Source organism: Marmota monax, unplaced genomic scaffold (genome assembly GCF_021218885.2).
Source record: "Marmota monax isolate L192 unplaced genomic scaffold, Marmota_monax_Labrador192_F-V1.1 WCK01_AAM20220418_F8-fsc00005, whole genome shotgun sequence".
NCBI classification, from domain to species: Eukaryota; Metazoa; Chordata; class Mammalia; order Rodentia; family Sciuridae; genus Marmota; species Marmota monax.
Genome location: NW_026692254.1, coordinates 29,358,621 through 29,382,944, shown reverse-complemented (window position 1 = coordinate 29,382,944; position 24,324 = coordinate 29,358,621). Strand labels below are relative to the sequence as shown.

Sequence of the window (24,324 nt, the reverse complement as noted above, 5' to 3'; positions counted from 1 at the left end):
ATAATGAAATTTCCAATGGTAAAAAGGATCTGCAGACCAAGGTGAATCAAGAAATTACACGAAAGCATCTGGAACCGAGTCAATCTTGCTTCTGCACTCAACACAGATTTTAATTTTGTTAATGCGCTTTGGGTTTCCATGTAGTGTTTCTTCCATCTCCTTTTACAAAACCTTCCTTTTCATTACAGAGCCATGCTCCTATAGCACAAAGGAATATTTCTTCACTTCTTCAGAGTACACTCAGCGTATGTCTCCAAAAAGATTTTCAGTTTCTTATAAAAAAAATGATGCTCCTTAGGGCTATTCTTCCCTGAAGATATGCCAAGGCAGATCTTCATAGGTCCCCTGCTTCATCCTGTTCACTCACCACTGAAAAGGAGCAGCACCTACCCAGGCTGAGAGTTTGTCAGAAAAGAGGGTCAAAGTTTCCTTAGCACCCCTGCACTGGACCCTAGGTGCCAGCAACTCCTTCTGAGCTCTGAGCTGCAGGTCAGGTGGACAGGTGCAGTCAGGCTTGGCGAGGGCAGGCAGTGGGTGGGCGCATCTACTGCACAGTGTGACTCCTGGACTGCTCTCCTTGTTCTCAAACTAAATTTTAGAATTGATGTAGTTTGCTGTTCTAAAACTGCAGTATGTGAAGGACTGTTTCAGCCTCCTTGTGCTTCTGTTCCTTTCTACAACACAACAGGAAAAACCATGGCTCTGTCCAATCCCATCTCAGGTTTCTAAACACACAGAATGTGAAGAACAAAGCGGCAACAGGGGTAGCAGTGGGGCCTCTGGCAAGCTCACAGAAGACCTGCTGACCAGCTGGGGCTTGGCTGTCTGTTTCTTTAGTGCAACTCCTACATCCCAAACTTAGCAGATGCAGTGGGAGAGAATTAAAGCCTCTTCCCACTGCCTTCCTTTAGGGCCACCGGTACTTAAGCTTCAGAAACTGAAGTGTGTGGAGCACACTCTTATGATATTTCCCCAGTACAACAGATCAGAGTGGAAACCCCTGTCCTTTTCTGCTTCCCCAGCTTCTTCTATCTCTATTGTCTTATCTTTGCTTTTTTATTGCGTGATCTTCTCTCTTGCTATCTTTTGGATCTCCTGACAGGAAATACAGGTACTGCACAAAATGGCCTCCAGCAGCCCCACCACAGGCTCACCTGCCTCTACTCCTCCTGTCTTCAACACTATCCTCTACTTTGTGCCAAGTGATCTTCCATCTTCTCCTGGAACTGCCCTGCACAGAATATGCTAGTGTCTTAATTGCCCAAAGGGTAGAATTCAGAGCCTTTGGCTCAGCACACTGGGCCTCCAGACCTGGCTTGTGTCTGCTGCTTCAGTCTACTAAACCATGATCCTCATCTGACTGGCTGGCAGCCACCAGCACTGAGCAGAGGAGCCCAGACACCCTCATTTTCCTACCCGGTAGAAGCTCCCTCTATCAGAAAGTTTCTTTCAAAGTTTATATCCACCCTTCAGGACTCAACCCAAATATCCTCTGTGTAGCCCTCCTTAACACAGGTACCCAGAGCACTATGTGTAAACCTCTTCTGTGGGCACTTGTAACTCTGTACTGTAGTCACTCACTTGTCCTCTGTATGAGTTGATGTGTCTACTCCAAAATTGAGGTGGTATCAATGTGACAGCATTAAGAGTGGGGTCTTTAAGAGGTGCATAGGCCATAAGGGTTCCTCTCTCATGAATGGGATCAAGGCTCTTAAAAGAGGGACTGAATGCAGCCTTTGAGGATGCAGCACTCACCAGACAACCAAACCTGCAAGCCCCTTGATCTGAGATTTCCTAGCCTCCAGAACTAAGAGAAAAATTATTTTCTATTCTTTATAGATTACCATTCTCAAGAAATTCTGATATACTATGCATAGTGAGGTGACTACAGGTAACAGTAATATACTGTACATTTCAAAAAGTTATAAGAAAGAATTCTGAAAGTTTTCACCATAAAGAAATGATGCATATTTGAGGAGATAAATATGTTTAACCTGATTTAAACATTACACAATGCATACATGTACTGAATATCATAAGGTACCACACATTAGTATGTACAATTTTGTTAGTTTAAAAGCATAGTAATAAATAAATTACCTAGTCTCAAGTATTTTGTTAAAGCAGTACAAAACAAAGACATACTCCAGCTAGAAAATTAGTTCCTTGAAGGTGAGAATCATGTCTTATTCATCTATATGGCTCTAGTATCAAATGCAGACTGAGACTTGCAAAGTAGGGCCCCTAAATCATGAATGTGGAAATACAGCACAGAATATTTGACCTTCAGGAAGGCAACTCATAAGGAGTGTAAGGAATTCCAAATGCCCCCAGTTATTTGAACAAGTCAGCAACTGATGAAAAATCCTTCAAAGACCACAGGTGTCAATTAGGCATCCTAAAAGGGAAGACAGAGGGAAGGACAATCCTCCCTCAAGGCTAAGGACTCATTGGTTGTGCAGGTCTCCTGGGAGAAACAGTAAGCCAATTAAGGAGCAGAGTCTATAGAGAGTTCTTGAAGAAGCAGTCTATAGCAAGCAGGCATCCCTCTAGGGAGATGTACAGGGAGATGAACCTGGTAAGAGCCAGAATCAAGATGAAATTAACTTAGGATAATAAATTAAGGCCTGCTCCTGCGTCTAGAAAATTCAATATGAATGGTAGGAAAGACCCAAACCCCACCCCAAACTCTTACCCAATAAGATGAAGATGCTGTGGTAGGAAAAAGCTAGAGAGAAAGACTTGAGATTCTTGGCCCAGGCGAGAATGCAGCCATCAGGAAAGGAATGTGACCAGAGTCTGCTTTTGTAAAGGTCTGCTCTCTGGTAGGGGAAGGGAGGGTACTGTTCTGTTTGCTCTTCACTGGTCCATCCAAACTTATTGTGAACTTTCAGTTCAGAGCCAGGTTTACAAGAGCTATTAATTGGAAGAGGATCCCCAGATGGGGTGAGAATCTGAAACCACACTCTTATGAGGGGCCACTAACAGCAATGAGGATGTGCTCAATTCAGCAAAGACATATCTTGAAGGAACACAATTTCTGTCTTCAAATGTTGGAGATTCATTCCGGGAAAGAGGAACAGATCTATCTGGCAACCAAATCCAGACAAGTTGGGCTCAACCTGAAGGAGAAATTCTGAAACTCAGGAGCTTTCCCTTGGGGAACTGGAGGACCCCAAAAGAGGTTGGATAAAGGGTGGTGGGTACTCTGTAGAAGTGAATATCATAGATGACATTCTGCATTTCTTAAGAACCATGTTAGGCAATTTAGTTCCTACTCTTTGTTTAAAAATTATATAAAATAGTCCTTTATATGATGAAAAAATGATTATAATATTTATGGAATTTGGTATTTGTATTTTTTCTCAGTAGTATGTAACTTAATTTCTCAGTAGTATGTAGCTTAATTTTATTTACTTTTGTATAAACAAAATTTTCTTATATAGGGCTCTATAAAATTTTGTTAAATTAATTAACCCTATGTGTTTAGAATATTCCCAAAATACACAACAGTGTATTTTCTTCCCTTAAAAAGTGGGCTGGGGATGTGGCTCAAGTGGTAGCGCCCCCGCCTGGCATGCGTGAGGCACTGGGTTCAATCCTCAGCACCACATGAAAATTAAAAAAAAAAAAAAAAAAAAGTGGAGCAGAGGCCAGGCGCAGAGGTACATACCTATAATCCTGACTAACTGGGAGCCTGAGGCAGGAGGATAGCCAGTTGAGGGCCAGCCTGAGAAAGCCAGACCCTGTCTTGAAATTAAAAAAAAAAAAAAAAGGTGGTGGTGGGGTAGTGGCTTAGTTAGTGGTGGTTCATCCTCACTACCAAAAAACAAAAAAACAAAAAAAGTGGAGTATGTTATGTATATTTTATCATGATTTAAAAAGTGGAGCATAACTAATATAACTTAGTTTTTCTTTCATAATACAGGATGATCCAGCAGTCACCTTTATGAATATAAATTTCCATTGTCCAGCACATACCAGTGGCTATGTTTGAGCCTGCAGAAGACAGGGAAAGAGGCTAAGTTTTCCTTAGCATTTCCTCCCATCCCCTGCCTCAGCTTTTCTAACTTGGCATCCCTTTGTCCTTCCTTAGATATCTCTCCTGCCTTGCAGCATTCCACCAACATACTCAGACATCACATAATTTATATATTTCCTGCCCTTCCTTTGAGTGATACCCATCAGATGTTAGGGAAAGAAGAGATCTTGGAAAATAAGTGTTCCAAATTTACAGCTGATGGTCCACACCAGCCCACACGGGACCCAGGCTCACAGTAGGTCTAGTCCACCCCTCCACCAGTGGGGCAGACACCCACCAGAGCCTAACCTCTGGCACAGAACTGCCTCTTCCCAACAGCAGACTACCTCAGAAGGTCGAGCCCAGCAGTCCAGATCCACCCACTCCAACTTGCACAGAACCTAATCTAGGATGCAGTAGCATTCGTTGAGGAACACCAGAAGGGTCTGGAAGCCCAACATCAAGGTGAGATACAGACAATCTGCATGGGTACTACAAGAATGTAGGGAAGAAACTGTAATATCTCAGATCCACACTGCAAGAAAGGAAGACACATAGACAACATGAAAAAAACATGGGAGGAAAGTGCCTCAAACAAACCAGGACTCTACAGTAACAGAACCCATGGAGAGTGAAGTTGATGAAATGTCAGAGAATGGGTTCAGAAGGTTCATAATTAAAATGATCTGTGAATTAAAGAATGACCTAAATGAGCGAATACAGGCAAAAATTGATCACTCCAACAATGAGGTAAGAGAGCAAATACAGGTAGCAAAAGATTACTTCAAGAAAGAGATAGAGACTCTGAAAAAAAAAACCAGAAATCCTTGAAATGAAGGATACAATAAATCAAATAAAAAAAACTCAACGGAAAGCATATCCAACAGACTAGATCACTTGGAAGAAAGGATGTCAGATAATGAAGACAAAATATACAATCTGGAAAATAAAGTTGATCACACAGTGATGATAGTAAGAAACCATGAACAGACATTCCAAGAATTATGGGACAGCATCAAAAGACCAAATCTAAGAGTTACTGGGATAGAGTAAGGCACAGATTTTTCAAACCAAAGGAATGCACAATCTCCTCAATGAGATAATATCAGAAAATTTCCCAAGCATGAAGAACAAATTGGAAAACCAAATACAAGAGGCTTACAGGACACCAAATGTACAAAATTACAACAGATCTACACCAAGGCACATTATAGTGAAAATGCCTAGCATACAGAATAAGGATCTTCAAAGCCGCAATAAAGAGAAATTAAATCACATATGGGGGAGACAAATTTGAATCTCAGAAGATTTTTCAACCCAGACCCCCAAAGCCAGGAGATCGTGGAACAACATATAAAAAGCTCTGAAAGAAAATGAATGCCAACCGAGAATCTTATATCCAGCAAAACTAAGCTTTAGATTTAATGATGAAATAAAAACCTTCCATGATAAACAAAAATTAAAAGAATTTACAACTAGAAAGCCTGTACTACAGAACATCCTCAGCAAAATATTCCAAGAAGAGAAAATGAACCAACCTAGATGCCCTTCAATGGATGAATGGATAAAAAAAATGTGGCATTTATACACAATGGAGTATTACTCTGCATTAAAAAATGACAAAATCATAGAATTTACAGGGAAATGGATGGCATTAGAGCAGATTATGCTAAGTGAAGCTAGCCAATCCCTAAAAAACAAATGCCAAATGTCTTCTTTGATATAAGGAGAGTAACTAAGAACAGAGTAGGGACGAAGAGCAGGATAAGAAGATTAACATTAAACAGGGATGAGAGGTGGGAGGGAAAGGGAGAGAGAAGGGAAAATGCATGGAAATGGAAGGAGACCCTCAGAGTTATACAAAAGTACATACAAGAGGAAGTGAGGGGAAGGGGAAAAATAATATAAGGGGGACAAACGAATGTCAGTAGAGGGAGCAGAGAGAGAAGAGGGGAGGGGAGGGGAGGGGAGGGGAGGGGAGGGGGGATAGTAGAGGATAGGAAAGGCAGCAGAATACAACAGACACTAGTATGGCAATATGCAAATCAATGGATGTGTAACTGATGTGATTCTGCAATCTGTATATGGGGTAAAAATGGGAGCTCATAACCCACTTGAATCAAATTGTGAAATATGATATATCAAGAACTATGTAATGTTTTGAACAGCCAACAATAAAAAATTTAAAAAATAAAAATAAATAAATAAATAAAATAAAAAAAAGAAAAAAAAAAAAGAAAAACAATGATGAAAATAAGCAGAAGGAGGTATTATACTAAAGAAAAATTGAATCAGAGAAGAAACCAAGTCACATTAAATATCAAAAATAAACAAAAATGGCTGGGAATACAAATCATGTTTCAATAATAACCCTGAATGTTAATAGCCTAAACTCACCAACCAAAAGAAATAGTCTAGCAGATTGGATCAAAAAAAAAAAAAAAAAAAAAAAAAAGACCCAACAATATGCTGCCTCCAAGAGACTCATCTCATAGGAAAAGACATCCATAGACTGAAGGTGAAGGGTTGGGAAAAATCATACCACTCACATGGACTGTGGAAGCAAACAGCAGTTTCCATCCTCATATCAAATAAAGTAGATTTCAAACTAAAGTCAATCAAAAAGGATAAAGAAGGACACTACATACTGCTCAAAGGAACCATAAACCAACAAGACTTAAAAATTATAAATAAATATGCCCCAAACAATGAAGCATCTACATTCATCAAACAAACTCTTCTCAAATTCAAGAGTCAAATAGACCACAACACAATAATTTTGGGTGAGTTTAACACACCTCTTTCATGGCTAGACAGATCTTCCAAATAAAAGCTGAACAAAGAAACTATAGAACTCAATAATACAATCAATAACTTAGACTTAACGGACATGTATAGAATATCCCATCCTTTAACGAAAGAATATACTTTCTTCTCAGCAGCATATGGGTCCTTCTCTAAAATAGACCATATACTATGCCACAAAGCAACTCTTAGCAAATATAAATAAGTAGAGATACTACCCTGCATTCTATCAGATCATAATGAAATTAAATTAGAAATCAATGATAAAATAAGAAATAAAATCCATTCCAACACCTGGAGACTAAATAATATGCTACTAAATGAACAATGGGTTGCAGAAGACATCAAGGAGAAGATTAAAAAAATTTTAGAGGTGAATGAGAACGCAGATACAATATATTGAAATCTCTGGGACACTATGAAAACAGTTCTAAGAGAAAAGTTCATTGCATGGAGTTCATTCCTTAAAAGAAGAAAATCAACAAATAAATGACTTAACATTATATCTCAAAGCCCTAGAAAAAGAAGAACAAGTCAACACCAAGAGCAGAAGATAGGAAATAATTAAAATCAGAGCTGAAATCAATGAAATTGAAATAATTGACAGAAAAAAAATTTGGTTCTTTGAAAAAATAAATAAAATTGACAGACCCTTAGCCATGCTAATGAAGAGAAGAATAGAGAAAACTCAAATCATTAACATACATGATGAAAAAGGAAATATCACAACAGACATTATAGAAGTACAGAAGATAATTAGAAATTATTTTGAAAACTTGTACCCCAATAAAATATAAAATATCAAAGGCATCGACAAATTTCTAGAGTCATATAATTTGCCCAAATTGAATCAGGATGATACACAATTTAAACAGATCAATTTAAAGTGACAAAATAGCAGATACCATCAAAAGTCTACCAACCAAGAAAAGCCCAGGACTGGATGGATACACAGCCGAGTTCTACAAGACCTTTAAAGAAGAACTAATACCAATACTCTTCAATTCATTTCAGGAAATAGAAAAAGAGGCAGCACTTCCAAACTCATTGAATGAGGCCAGTATCACCCTGATTCCAAAATCAGGCAAAGATACATCAAAAAATGAAAACTTCAGACCAATATCTCCAATGAACATGGATGCAAAAAAAAATTCTCAACAAAATTCTGGCAAATTGAATACAAAAACATATCAAAAGATGGTGCACGATGATCAAGTGGGATTCATCCCAGGGATGTAAGGTTGGTTCAACATACAGAAATCAATAAATGTAATTCATCACATCAATAGACTTAAAGATAAGAATCATATGATCATCTCAATAGACACAGAAAAAGCATTTGACAAAATGCAGCACCCCCTTTATGTTCAAAACGCTAGAAAAATTAGAGATAATAGGAACATACCTCAACATCATAGAGGCTATCTATGCTAAGCCCCAGGCCAACATCATTCTAAATGGAGAAAAATTGAAGACATTCCCTCTAAAAACTGGAACAAGACAGGGATGCCCTCTTTCACCACTGCTATTTAACATAGTTCTTGAAACACTGGACAGAGCAATTAGACGAAATAAATTAAAGGATACATACAGAAAAAGAAGAACTCAAATTGGCACTATTTGCTGATGATATGATTCTATACCTAGAAGACTCTAAAAGTTCCACCAGAAAACTTCTAGAACCAGTAAATGAATTCAGCGAAGTAGCAGGATATAAAATCAACACCCATAAATCAACGGCATTTCTGTATCAGTGACAAATTCTCAGAAAGGGAAACGAGGAAAACTATCCCATTCTCAATAGCCTCAAAAAAAAAAATAAAATAAAATACTTGGGAATCAACTTAACAAAAGAGGTGAAAGATCTATATAATGAAAATTATGGAATCCTAAAGAAAAAAGTCAAAGAAGACCTTAGAAGATACAAAGATCTACCTTGCTCTTGGATAGGCAGAATTAATATTATCAAAATGACCATACTTCCAAAAGCACTATACAGATTTAATGCAGTTCCGATCAAAATTCCAATGACATTCCTCATAGAAAGAGAAAAAGCAATCATGAAACTCATCTGGAAAAATAAGAGTCCCAGAATAGCTAAAGCAATCCTTAGCAGGAAGAGTGAAGCAGGTGGCATCACTACATGAGACCTTAAACTATACTACAGAGCAATAATAACAAAAACAGCATGGTACTGGCACCAAAACAGACTGGTAGACCAATGGTACAGAATAGAGGACACAGAGACTAACCCACAAAATTAAAATTATCTTATATTAGACAAAGGTGTCAAAAACATGCATTGGAGAAAAGATAGCCTCTTCAACAAATGGTGCTGGGAAAACTGGAAATCCATATGCAACAAAATGAAATTAAATCCCTATCTCTCACCATGCACAAAACTCAACTCAAAATGGATCAAGGACTTAGGAATAAAACTAGAAACCTTGAGTCTAATAAAAGAAAAAGTAGGCCCTAATTTCCACCATGTGGGATTAGGCCCCAGCTTCCTTAATAAGAAGAACTAATACCAATACTCTTCAATTTATCCTGTGGCACAAGAATTAAAAATCAAGAATCAATAAATGGGATGGACTCAAACTAAAAGTTTCTTCTCAGCAAAAGAAATAATCTGTGAGGTGAATAGAGAGCCTACATCTTGGGAGCAAATCTCTACCCCTCACACATCAGATAGAGCACTAATCTCTAGGGTATATAAAGAACTCAAAATGATGATATGATTCAAAAAGCTAAGCACCGGGGCTGGGGCTGGGGCTGAGCGGTGGAGCACTCGCCTAGCATGTGAGGGAAGCTGGGTTCAATCCTCAGCACCACACAAAAATAAATAAAATAAAGGTATTGTGTCCAACTACAACAACAACAACAAAAAGCTAAGCACCATAAAAACAAATAACCCAATCAATAAGTGGGCCAAGGATCTGAAGAGACACTTCTTAGAAAATGATATACAATCAATCAATATATGAAAAAATGTTCATCATCTCTAGCAATTAGAGAAATGCAAATCAAAACCACTCTAAGATTTCATCTCTCTCAGGTCAGAATGGCAGCTATTATGAAGACAACAATAAATGTTGGTGAGGATGTGGGGGAAAAAGTACATTCATACACTGCTGGTGGGACTGCAAATTGGTGCAGCCAATATGGAAAGCAGTATGGAGATTTCTTGGAAAATTGGGAATGGAACCACCATTTGACCCAACTATCTGTCTCCTTAGTCTATACTCAAAGGACTTAAAAACAGCATACTACAGGGACACAGCCACATCAATGTTTATAACAACACAATTCATAATAACTAAACTGTGAAATCAACCTAGATACCCTTCAATAGATGAATGTATTAAAAAGATGGAATATTACTCAGCAATAAAAGAGAATAAAATCATGGCATTTGCAGGTAAATTGATGGCACTGGAGGAGATAATGCTAAGTGCAGTTAGCCAATCCCAAAAAAACAAATGCTGAATGTTTTTTTGATATAAGGAGGCTGATTCATAGTGGGATAGGGAGAGGCAGCTTGGGAGGAATAGACGAACTCTAGATAGGGCAGAGGGGTTGGAGGGGAAGGAAGGTGACATGGGGTTATAAATGATGGTGGAATGTGATGATCATTATTATCCAAAGTACAGGTATGAAGATACAAATTGATGTGAATATACTTTGTATACAATCAGAGATATGAAAAATTGTGCTCTATATGTGTAGTAAGAATTGTAATGCATTTTACTTTTTTGTATTTTGTATTTGTTATTTTGTATAAATAACAACAACAACAACAAAAATAATGCTGAAAAAAATAATTTACAGCTGAGATAAAACATCTCCAGAGAAGGCAGAGTTACCCAGCCCAGCAGGTGGTCAGGGGAAAAGCTGAGCTAGGACGTTTGCTTCCCTCTGCCCAGGCCAGAGCTTTCTCTATTTCCCTTGGTGACTGACCAGACAAGATGTCAAATAGTTCTGTACTATAGTGATAATGCCTTGCTGCAGAGTCAATTGGCAAGGAATATAGGCAGCACTTCAGCTACTAGATCAAGGTCAGAGAGGAAACTACAAATACAAACATACTAGGGTGAAAGCCACCTGGTCTTACTATCAGAAATGTGGGCTCTTGCCACCAAGAAAGCAAGCACATGAAGAAATAACTAGGTACCCCCGCAAACAACCTTTTGATATGATGCTATTTGTCATGTCAATTTTTAACTCTTAATATTTGGCTTAAATCTTTTTTTATCAAAAGTCAAGATTTTAAATATCCTAACTATGTTATATAATTAAATAAATATCCTATAACTATGGTATATAGTACATTATACTAAAGTCATGACTTGTCTTTCCCCTATTAAATAAAATGGTAGTTTACTTCACTTTGCATCTATCAGCAGCAAAAAAAATTTCTTAAATTTTAAAGAAGCATTTTTAGATTTATGCCTGCAACCCAAAATTCTCTCATGATATTAATATTGTTGCATGCATTATAAATGAAGTACATTTCTCTAATATTAGAAAACAATTCTGAAATTTTTTAAATTAAAAAACAATCTGGAAAATTATTATAATTTTTGTCACAGTAACATGCAGTTGATAACTATGCTTAATTAAACATTGAGTTTCATCTTAACCCTTAATGGTTCTCATTCACATTTTTTAAAACTTTTTTAAACAAAGCAAAGCCACACAAAACAAGAGAGATTAGTCTAAGAAATAATGAGGTTCTAATGTCTTGCTTACTTTCCAATGAGAGACTGAATTCAACTCAATGTTTCTAGGAGACATTTTTTGTTACAAATGCCAGTGGGATTATTTAGGCTTGAGTAGTGCGCTTACCTGCACAATGCCTCTGCATCCAGCTGACGGGGATTTCTGTGGTCTATGATGATGATGTCATGATGTTTGTCCAAGAAACAGTCAAGGACTGTTTGTGCCTCCTTGGTTACTGTACACTTAAATCCTGCTTTTTCACATGCCCTGCAGAATCCCTTACACTGGTTATCTTCTTTGGTAAACACTAAAAGTACCTGAATCAAAAAGAGCATATACACATTTTTTTCAGAGATGTTTTTAGAATTGTTATTTATTAACTATGATTTCCCAACTCTTTTCAGGCAAGGTCATACAAGAACATAATCATCAAATTCAAATCCTTCTTCTATACATAACTCACAGCATTCTCATTCAGTTCCCCGAATCAGTGTTATTATCTATCTACTCTTAGTCTAGAAGTTCAAGTGCATGGCTCATATACTTACTTCTTTTGCTAATAAACCCACTGGCAGAACTCAACAAAGACTTAATAGAGCATTTTATATTGAAACTGAATCAATTAAAATACACAATATTTATTTAGTAAACAGAAACTTAATGGAGTATGCCTCTGATGACAAATGCTAATATTTCAGTGAAACTATAGAAACACTCAATTATTTCAATATTGTATTTAAAAGTTTTGACACCAAATTTTATATAGTTCCTTCAAGTTAAAAAAATCACTCTGATTGTAAAAGTAACAATAGGTAGACTGAAATATTACATTTCAAAGCCTACCACTTAAGTGACAAAGGAACAATACCAGGTGTGATAGGCAACATCTGTGTGGATGATAGGACAAGAGCTGGCTATGCTAGCTCCAGCCCCAGATCTGGGAGGCCTGGATCTACTACCTCTTCCCTCTCCATCCAGGGCCCAACCAGAGCTGGCTCCTGAACCAGAACATGGCTCCATCTCTTCAGAGCCAGACTCATTAATGTGGTAACAGTAATGGGTCAGGTGGAGATGGAGCAGCCATTATAAATGTTCATCTCCCTAAAGATTGCCCTAGAGGGGATGCCTGCCTGCTATGGACTGTTTCTTCAAAGCTAACAGAAACACTCTTCCCCACGGTTTACTTCCTTCAAGTATACCCACAGCACAAATACCACGAATGCAAGGAACTAAGAGCATATACTTCCACCAGCCCTTTCCATATTTCTAAAAATGTAACAGTGAACATGTGTTTGCATGTGTGCAGGGAGCCCCAAATAATCTGGTTAAATTTTAATGGAATACTTTGTTTCCTGCTTATGATTAAACAAATGATAGATATTGCTAAACCAGCTTAATGTAGACTGCAGACACATCTGTATCCCTAAATATCTCAATGTACATTTCTAAGGATGGTCTCTTACGTAAGTATAGTATTGTTGTCAAGGCCAGGAAATTTAATATTGATCCAATATTGCTATCTAACAGAGAAGACTTTATATTTTATACTGTTCTTGTTTTGTTTTGTACTAGGGATTGAACCCAGGGGCACTTAACCACTTCCCCAGTCCTTTTTATATTTTTTAAATTTTGACACAGAATCTCACTAAGTTTGCTTAGGGCTTGCTAAATTGCTAAGACTGGCTTTGAACACACGATCTGCCTGCCTCAGCCTCCCAAATTGATGGGATTACAGATGTATACCACCACACCTGGCTATATTTTAAATATATAACTTTATTTTTTAATGAAAGTCAACATGTGAAAATCACAGCATGGTTCATTAGTACCTGAAGTTGATCTTGATGAAATCTCATGGGGCCAAATTGTACGTCAGCCACTGCTCCCTGTAAGAAAGAGATTTGCTGTTTAACAAGGGAGAATCTTGCTTAAATTTTCTGTTTAATCAGTGCTACAGATGAAAGTAAAATGTCTACTCTAGAAAACAATTACATAAAGTAGATAGACAAATGTTCATCTCCCTAAAGATGAATTAAGAAAATTCCTAAGGATTTCCTTATAGCCCCCAGGAAAAACTGGAGCAGGAAAGGAGAAATAAAATTAATCTGATCTTGGTGCTACCTTTTACAGTGTGCAACTTTAAGTGAATTACTCAACCATTCTCAGCCTTGATTTCTTGTTTTATAAATATCAAATGACACCAAATAAACACCAAATAAACCTTGGTGCCCTCGATACCTATTTCTGCCTTTCTCCTGATAGCAATGAAATCTTATATCCAAATGGGCATATGAATAATGCAATCCAGCAGTCAAAACCACAGAATATCAAAGAAACCTCTGAGAAATAGTTGATGCTTTGTTTTACAGAGACAGGTAATAGCACTTGACAATAAGTGCTTATCCATATAAGAACTTATCATTAAAACATACCATGACATACCCAACCCCAGTGAGCAGCCATAAACCAAATCAGGGATTGCCTGTTCTTGTCTCTGTGCTTAGGACTGAACATGTTATTTCACTAAATTATCTCAGCAACATGGTGATCCGAGGTTCCCAGTATTTTGCTTAGGACCATACAGCTAGAAAGTGGTATTGCTGGGATTCTAATCCAGGTCTATTTAGTTCCATACCCTGTGCTGCAAAGTTAGGGCTACCAGAAGGTTTGGGCAACTTGTTCTCTGCATAAAGGAGCCCAAAAGAGGGAAAAGGAAACCCAGTACCAGGTAATGAACTCTGGCACTGAGATTCTGACGTAGGAACAGTCACACTTTGCAATCTACATGTATTGAAGGGAACCTTATCCTAGTCCTCTGGTGATGGTAGGTTTCATACCTAGAGCAGCAACCAAAGAACTGGATCTATAAGAAACTTCCTACAAAACATTTCCTACTTGACTACCAACTCCTATCTCCCCCTGCAAACAGTAAGCTATAGTAAGCACATGTAACAAAATTCTTAGTGATAAGGGAACCATGAGAAGCTGATGTTTACTAATCTCCTAATTATGGGCCCCTGGCTAATTTCTGATTTTTCTTTTTGTCTTTCAAAAGGCATAAAAAAGGGGCTAGAGTTGTAGCTCAGTGGTAGAGTGCCTGCCTCACACATCTGAGGCACTGAGTTTGATCCTCAGCATCACATAAAAATAAATAAATAAATAAAGATATTGTGTTCATCCACAACTAAAAAAAATGTTTTTTTAAAAAAGGCATAAAAATGGGGCTGGAGTTGTGGCTCAGTCATAGAGTGCTCACCTAGTATGCATAAGGTACTGGGTTCAATCCTCAGTACCACATAAATATAAAATAAAGATATTGTGTCAATCTAAAACTTAAAAAAAAAAAAGGCATAAAAAGAATGAGGGTCTCTACTGTTTCAGATCTAAGACTAGGAGAAGATTCTTTGGAAAGGAGGCAGAGTAAGGAAAACAGACAGCTTGAGGCACTGCACATCCTCTTGGGCTATGGAACTACTAGCCAGGCTCACAAAATAGAATTTCTGAAAGAGAAGATGGTCTAAGAGCCTGGAGGAGTCTAAAAAGAACTAGATAGAAGATGGAGGAATCTCCAATCTCTGTCCTAGTAGAATGTGTCTGTTTGGGGAACTCTTGGACTTGCAAATTCTAGAAGAAGCTTAGATAGTAAACTGAGATTAATTTCAGGCAATGTTAGCTCTTAGTCCATTGCAGCGGCCCAGCCCAACCTACAGGAGGCAGCTGTATATGTGTTTCCAAAACAACCTGAACACATATAGCAAAAAGGATTCCATTCTGCAAATTTCAGAGATCTGGGCTCTGCTCACTGAATGCTGCTTCTCATCAGATACAGTGGCCAAGAAGTGGACAGCAACAAAAACAATGTTGAGGGGTTAATATACAGCTATAAGCATTTACAGTGAAAATCAAACAAGAAGGCTGGGGTATGCCTAGCATGCTCAAATCCCTGGGCTCAACCCGCAGTACCAAAAAATAATAAAATTAAAAATTAAAAACAATCAGTCAAGATCACAAATTATCAAATTAACTTTACAATTTAAGGAAATAGAAAAAGAACAAACTAAACCCAAATCTAGTAGGAGGAAGGAAATAATAAAGATTTACAGCAGAGATAAATGCAAAAGAGAATATACAAATAACAGAAAAATCAATGGAACCAAAAGTTCTTAGGAAAAAAACAATAAGTTTAAAAAAACTTTTAACTAGGTGGAAATAAAGAGATTAGACTCAAATTTCTAAAAATCACAAATGAAAGTGGGGACATTGCTACCAATTCCATAGAAATAATATTTATAGGGGTCCTATGAACAACTGCATACTAACAAGTTGGATAACATGGATGAAATGGACAAATTACTAGAAATACAAAACTTGTCAAGATTAAATCACAAAAAAATAGAGAATCCAGATAGATCTAAAACTAGCAAAAAGATTCAATCAGTAATATTAATAATAATAATAAACCCCATGACAGAAGAGCCCTGGATCTGATGGCTTCATGGGCAAGTTCTATTAAATATTTAATTCCAATCCTTCTCAAATTTTTTCCAACAATTGAAGAAAAGGAAACACCTCCCTACTTATTTTATAAGTCCAGTGTTACTCTGATATCAAGACTAAACAAAGACACTAAGAAAACTATAGATCAATATCCTTTAAGAAAATGGATGCAAAAACTTTCAACAAATGCTAGCAAACTGAATTCAGCAGCACACTTTGATAACATATGACCAAATGATGATGGTCATGGTGTATAATGCAAGAATAGTTCAATAACCAAGGCCCAAGATCGGGAGGAGAGGCCCGTCCGCCACATGCAGCCCAGAGACTGGGAGGAGAGGCCTGTCCCGGGCCCAGAGACACGTGGTGAGCCACCCCGCACTGGGGTTCCTTACTCACCAAAGCATGGCTCCACAGCCCAACAGCAGGGTACATATAGGCTTGAGGCTGCCACCACCACAAAACTGGGATATCACCACTTGTATCAAGGGACAACAATAAGGACCTGGTAAGACATCATCAAGGTTCCTGTGGCCTGGCTACACCATGGGTGTCCCTACTAGGGGTGCTAATAGTTATCCTGTTGCTGAGGTAACAGGGAGTCTTGCATGGGGTTGCCTATCTCTTGTTTCTCCTACTAACAGCCAACTTCTTATGATTACCCTCTCACTATCATATAATCTAATACTTCCATATTCTAACATCCTACCTCATACACATCTCAGCCAACCCCCTAGGCCACCTCCTACTATTAGAAACTGTAAACCATTATGCAAACCTATTGACTATAAGGTAGAAGATAACCAAACTCATCATTTTTGATTTTAGTGAAAAACTGTAAATGTAAAAATAGAAGCTAACCAATATATGGCTGCACATTGGGTACAATGAGTGCTGGAATACTGATTCTCTCCCTTAAAAGGTATTGGTAATCTATAGTGACACTATAAGACAACAGGGCAGAAGCTGTCATACCTCAGATCTACACTGTAAGAGAGGAAGACTCTTAGACATCATGAAAAAACAAGGGCGGAAAGTGCCCCAAACAAACCGAAATACTACAACAATAGTATTGGCCAGGCTCACAAGATAGAATTTCTGAAAGAGAAGATGGTCTAAGAGCCCTGGAGGAGTCTAAAAAGAACTAGGTAGAAGATGGAGGAATCTCCAATCTCTGTCCTAGTAGAATGTGTCTAATTCAACTGTTTGGGGAACTCTGGGGTCTATTAAAGACTTGCAACTTCCAGAAGAAGCTTAGATAGTAAATTGAGATTAATTTCAGGCATATTCGTAGATAGCAAAGCAGGTGAACTGTCAGAGAAGGAGTTCAGAATATATATAATTAAAATGATTTGGGAATTAAAGAACAACCTAAGTGAGCAGATACAGGCAAAAACCAATCACTCCAACAAAGAGATAAGAGAGCAAGAGAGCAAATACAAGTTTCTAGAGACTACTTCAAGAAAGAGATAGAGGTGCTTGGGGGGTAAAAAAAACATAGAAATCCCTGAAATGAAAGAAACAATAAACCAATTAAAAAACTCAATAAATAGCATCCCCAACAGACTAGATCACTTGGAAGTCAGAACTTCAGACAATAAGGACAAAAATATACAATCTTGAAAATAAAGTTGACCACACAGTGAAGACAGTACGAAACCATAAAGAGAATATCCAAGAATTATGGAATACCATCAAAAGACCAAATTTAAAATTTATTGGGATAGAGGAAGGTTCAGAGATTCAAACCAAAGGAATGTACAATCTCTTCAATGAAATAATAGCAGAAAATTTCCCAAGCATGAAGAATGAACTGGAAAATCAAATACAAGAGGCCTATAGGACACCAAATGTACAAAATTACAACAGAGTTACATCAAGACACATTATAATGAAAATGCCCCGCATAGAGAATAAGGATAGAATTTTAAAGGCCGCAAGAGAAAATGATCAGATTACCTATAATGGAAGACCAATTCAGATCTCAGTAAATTTTCCAACCCAAACTCTCAAAGCCAGGAAATCCAGGAACAACATATACCAAGCTCTAAAAGATAATGGATGCCAACCAAGAATCTTATATCCAGCAAAATTAAGCTTCACATTTGATGATGAACTAAAAAATTTCCATGATAAACAAAAGCTAAAAGAATTTACAGCAAGAAAGCCTGCACTATAGAGCATTCTTGGCAAAATATTCCACAAGGAGGAAATAAAAATCAATAATGAAAATCTGTAAAGGGAAGAACTACAATAAAGGAAAAGCCAACCAAAAGTTAAAAACAAAGTCAAGTTAAATATCAAAAATAAACAAAAATGACCTGTAATACAATTCATGTCTCTTTAACTTTTTGATAAATTTTTACACATAAAAAGTTTAACTACAATATCATCTAATTTTTCAGGTTTTTGTTTATTTCATATTTTTTGTTTTCCATTTATCTTCACAAAGTTATACAAATATGTTCTTAAAAAGTTTTAATATTTTATATGCTATATTTTAATACATAATTAATTTGGTATATGTATATACATTGCCTGTCATATGAAATGAGGTATATTTTACACTCTCTTATAATTTGAAATCCATTATTCAGGATTCAAGGATGAAAAAAGATCAATCAGAGTAAAACTTGTTTAATAAGGTATTTATAAAGGTAAGGGCAAGGTTGAGGGAAACCAACAAATTTTGTGAAGCACCTTTCCTTCTGTAAACTTGGAGAGGTAGGAAGTGAAATAAAAGAGAGCCATCATGAAAAAAGGAGAAGGTGACCTAACTGAAGTTATTCCCACCAAAATCATGTGAAAACCAACTGACATTCTAATAGAGTCTTATAGGGAGGAGGAATAAAACACCTCACTGAACTCAACAAGAAACCACGTAACAAAGGGACTTATCACGCAGCCTACAGCATATGTCTCAACAAAAGGTGAAAGATGGAGAAAGGAGCCAATATAGCAGCCATTGGTTACATGAGGCCACTGAGTATCTGAAATGAGTCTAGTCTGAATTGAGGTGTGCTATGTATTAAATAGATATTAGATTCCAAAGAATTACTAGGACAAAGAAAATGGACATGAAATATCTTGCTAACAATTATTTTCTTTGCAAATTATGTTGGTAATCCATTGGGTTAAATGAAAATATATTAAAATTAATTACTCTATTTGTTTAAAAAAAAGAAGTAAAGAAGAACAAGGTAACATTCTGTATCTTGATGGTATATATCCATATATATGTTGTCATTTTTTATATTTGTGTTATCAAAATTCATATAACTATAGGGGTTGGGGTTGTGGCTCAGTGGTAGAGCACTCACCTAGCATGCACAAGGCACTGGGTTCGATCCTCAGCACTACATAAATGTAAAATAAAGATATTGTGTCCACCTAAAACTTAATAATAAATATTTTTTTAAAAAATTCATGTAACTATAAAAATAAATAGGGTAAATTGTACCATACAGAAATCATATCTCAACAACAACAAAAAAAGTTCAAAGCCAGCCTCAGCAATGGTGAGGCGCTAAGCAACTCAGTGAGACCCTGTCTCTAAATAAATCAAATACGAAACAGGGCTGGGGATGTGGCTCAGTGGTTGAGTGCCCCCAAGTTCGATCCCTGGTATCCCCCACCCAAAAAATTATTTCTTGATTGTAGGACTTTTTCAGTCTTTAATATTCCATTTGAGCTGGGCATGGTGGTGCGCACTTATAATTCCACCTATTCAGTGAGGTTGAGGGTGCCGGACTATAAGTTCAAAGACAGCCTGAGTGATTTACTAACTTATGATTTACAAAAATTATGAAGTTCTGTTCAATGGTAGAGTACCCCTGGGCTCCATTCCCAGCACCCCCCCAAAAAAAGAAAGAAGGTAACCTGATGTTAACCAACCAGTTGTTTGTGCATTGTTTTGTCTCCCTGCCCCTTCCTTTTAAAGAAAATATCTCTGATATTTAAAAAAAAATAGTTCAACAGATGAAAATCAATCAATGTAATACAGCACATTAACAGAATAAAGGGAAGCCCCACATGATCACTTTAATTAGTGTAGAAAAAGCATATGGCAAAACTCAATAGCCTTTCATGACCAAAAACACTCAACAAATTAGGAATAGAAGGAAAATATCTCAATAAAGTCATACATGAAAAACCCACAACTAACATCAAACTCAATGGTGAAACACTGAAAGCTTTTCCTCTGAGACAAAAACAAGGAAAGAAGACTACTTTCACCACTTCTATTCAAAACATTACTGGAAAGTTCTAGCCAAAGCAATTAAGCAAGAAAAATACATGAGGCATCAAAATGGAAAAAAATGATTAAAACTATCTTTGTTCATAAATGATATAATCCCATATGTAGAAAATCCTAAAGGTTATACATAAAAAGCTGTCAGAACTAATAAATGAATTCAGTAAAACAGCAGATACAAAAATCAAATGCATTACTAGATACTAACAATGATCAATCTGAAAAGGAAATTACAAAAAGAATTCCATTGACAATAGTATCAAAAAGAATAAACTGCTTGACACAAATGAATGGCAGTACATCCCAATGTATATGGATTAGAAGATAATATTGTAGGGGCTGGGGATGTGGCTCAAGCGGTAGTGCGCTCGCCTGGCATGCATGCGGCCAGGGTTCAATCCTCAGCACCACATACAAACAAAGATGTCGTGTCTGCTGAAAACTAAAAAATAAATATTAAAAATTCTCTCTCTCTCTCTCTCTCTCTCTCTCCCTCCCTCTCTCTCTCTCACTCTCTCTTTAAAAAAAAGATAATATTGCTAAGATATCAATATTACCTAAAGCAATCTACATAGTTATACTCTCTATTAAAATCTCAATGATGACCATCACATTCCACAATCCTTGCTATTCCCTTCCCCTCCTCCCTTTCCTTCCGACCCCTCCTCACTATCTAGAAATAATGGTCATCATTATACAAAATACATGTATGAAGATTTGAATTTGGTGTCAACATACCTTATATACAAACAGAGATATGAAAATTTGTGATATATATGTGTATTAAGAATTGTAATGCAAAAAAAAGAGTACATGTATAATGGCATAATTTGGTGTGAACTTACTTTATATACAGAGTTACGAAAAAATGTGCTGATATAAGTAATAATGAGTATAATGCATTCCACTATTGTCATGTATTTAAAAAAAATCTCAATGATGTTTTTTGCAGTAATAGATAAATCTATCATAGAATTCATATGGAATCACAAGGGATCCTAAATATCCAAAACAATCTTGAAAAAGAACAAAATAGAAAGACTCACAATTCCTGATTTCAAAACCTAGTATAGGGGCTGGTGTTGTGGCTCAGTGGTGGAGTGCTCACCTAGCATGCACAAGGCACTGGGTTCGATCCTCAGCACCACATATTTGTGAAATGAAGATATTGTGTCCACCTAAAACTTAAGAATAAATATTTTAAAAACTAGTATAAGGCAAAGTGGTACTGGCACAAAGAGAGACATACAGGCCAGTGGGATTAAACAGAGTCCAAAATTCTTGCATATGTGATAAATTAATCTTTAGCAAGGGTGCCAACAATATTCAGTGGGGGGAAGGACAATCTTTTCAACAAATGCTGCTAGAATACTATAGTGATCCATGTATATTGATGTTTTTTAAGTAGTGCAATTCACAATACCAAAATTCTGGAAATAGCATTGGTATCTGCCCACAGATTAATGGATAAAGAAAATGTAGTATATAGGGCTGGGGATGTAGCTCAGTGATAACACACTTACCTAGCATGCATGAGGATCTGGGTTTGATTCCCAGCACTGCACCAAGAAAGAAAATAAGTATATATACACACACAAGTTTTACTCAGCCATAAAGATGAAATTATGCCATTTGTTAGTAAATAGAACTACAAAAGATCATGCTAAGTGAAATAAGCCAGACTCAGAAACTCAAGGGTTATATGTTTTCTCTCATATGTAGAAGCTGGAGGGAGGGGTACAGAGAATAAAAAAGGCAAACTCATGAAAATTGAAGGGAAACCAGTAGAGTAGAAGGGAGTAAGGGAAAGAGAAGAAAGAAGAAAAAGGGGAGAAGAAAAAGGGTAAATAAAATCAACCAAATTATGCATGCATGAATATATCACAAACAAATCTCACTTCATGTACAATTATAACACATCATTTTAAAAAATGGTGCTGAGAAAACCAGATATTCACATTCAGAGAATGAAGCTGGACATTTACCTAACACCATATTAAAAAATTAACCAAAAATGGATCAAAGATCTCTCTGCTCCCTCGTTGCAATGTCCTAAGCTGTCATGCCATTCCTTCCACCAGGATGTTCTGCTTCACTCTGGGCCCACAGCAATGGAGTCAACCACTTAAGGATTGACCTCTAAAACCATAAGCCAGAATAAAATGTTCTTCTTCTACACTGTTCTCGTCAGGTCTTTTGGTCACAGTAACAAAAGCTGACTGAAATAGAAACTGAATTATTATAAAAAACTGAATTCTTAGGGTATTAAGAATAGGGGTTGTAACTGTCATAGAAATGTACAACACAGAGTGAAACCCCCCTCCCCAATGTAAACTATGGACTTCAGTTAATAATGTGCCAATATGGGTTCACTGATTATAACACATGTACAATATAAAGCAAGATGTTAATTATAAGGAAACTGTGCATGGGAGTAAGCGGAGAATATATGGGAACTCTGTAAATTTTGTTCAACATTAATATAAATCTAAATTGCTCTAAAAATAAACTCTATTGTTTTTTTTTAAAAAAAAGAATAGGGGTTGTTCCTATAACTAACCTGACCATGTGGTTTGGAATCATTTGGGAACTGACTTGTGAGAGAAGTTTGGGAGTTTGGAGATGCAGGCTGGAAAAGCTTTAGGATGTTGTAATCAGAACTTAATAGGTGATTCTGGTGGGAGCTCAGAGACCAGAATGCTGACAAGACTGCAGACAGTAAAGACTGGGCTCATGAGTTTTCACAGGAGGAGGACCTATTAGGACTTGGACTAGAGGTTATTCAAGTTATGTTCTGGAAAATAAGTTTTCTACATTTTACTCATGTCTTAATACTTGTTGTGAGGCTGAATTTAAAGATGATGTACTAATTAATCTGGCAGAGGAAAGTTCAAGGCAGGATAGCATTCAGCAACAGCATGATATTGCTAGCAGTATTTGGTCAAGTTTATTGTGATATCAGAATGAGAAAACACAGCAGAAAGTTTTGAAAAACTTGTACTTTGGCCAGAAAAGTGCAAGTAAAACTGAGACTAAGGTAGTTGTAGTTGTTAAAGAGATTAAAAGAAAAAGAGATGCTAAGTACTTTACCCAGAGACAATAGAAAAGATGGCTCAAGGGCATCTCAGGAATTGGGACCACACTCATCACAGACTCAAGGATGTAAAAGTAAAATTTCCTTTGAGAAGAGACCATGGGGACATTCTGCTTGCACAGGAGGACCTAGGAAGCTTCTTCACCATGTTCAGTCACCCAGGCACTCAAAAACTGCCTCAGCCATGGCCCCAGAAGGCTTGGCTACTCTGCCAGATGGCGGCAGATCTTAATATTAACCACATGGTTCTGGTTCTGCAGGAATGCAGGATGCTGAAGTTAGAGGGTCCGAGAGGTTTTCACTGAGATTTCAAAGGAAGGCCTGGGAGGTCAGGCAAAGTATAGCAAGGTTGGAGTTCCTGTGGGCTGGCCCTAACAGGGTGATATATGAAGAAGTGAGAAGGAAGTTGAAGTTGCAGTATGAACCCTGTGATTAAGAGATGCCAGTAACAAGGGGCATCTGCAGAGGAAAGCTGCAGGAATCAAGCAGAAAAAAAACAAGAGAGAGGTCATGTGGGTTGCAATCAGTAAGGCCATAGGGACCAAGCTACAAAAGCCCTTTGGAAAGAAAATCACAATTCCACATGCCCCAGATGCTAGATGTGGAAAACTTGTTTGCCAGCTAGATTTTGGTCTGTCTTTAGTCCCTTTCCTTTTTTCTTTACCCCTATCTCTCCCTTTTGGAATAGAAAGAGCATACAAGATATATGTTTTAAAAATCAAATACATAAATGTAAGACTTAAAATACAAAACTCTTAGTTTTTTTCCTAAGAGTTTTTCCACTTTTTATATAGGTCAAAGGTTTCATAATACTTATTTTGGCAATAATTGCTTAGATATGACACCAAAGGCACAGGGAGCAAAAGAAAAAATAGACAAACAACAAAATTAAAACTTTTGTGCATCAAAAGACAATGCCAACATAGTAAA

At 37.1% G+C, this 24,324-nt stretch overlaps 1 protein-coding gene across 5 annotated transcripts in view; it reads right to left on the bottom strand.

Moving 5' to 3' along the window:
- Positions 1-24,324, bottom strand: part of Pde8a (phosphodiesterase 8A) — a 162,982-nt gene that overhangs the window by 59,368 nt on the left and 79,290 nt on the right. For all 5 annotated transcript variants that reach the window (XM_046438195.2, XM_058577445.1, XM_046438187.2 and 2 more), the window contains exons 2-3: positions 13,378-13,434; positions 11,675-11,865 (exon numbers count right to left, since the gene is read on the bottom strand). In XM_046438195.2, coding sequence (XP_046294151.1) covers positions 11,675-11,865; positions 13,378-13,434 — 248 coding nt within the window. The remainder of the gene's footprint in view (positions 1-11,674; positions 11,866-13,377; positions 13,435-24,324) is intronic.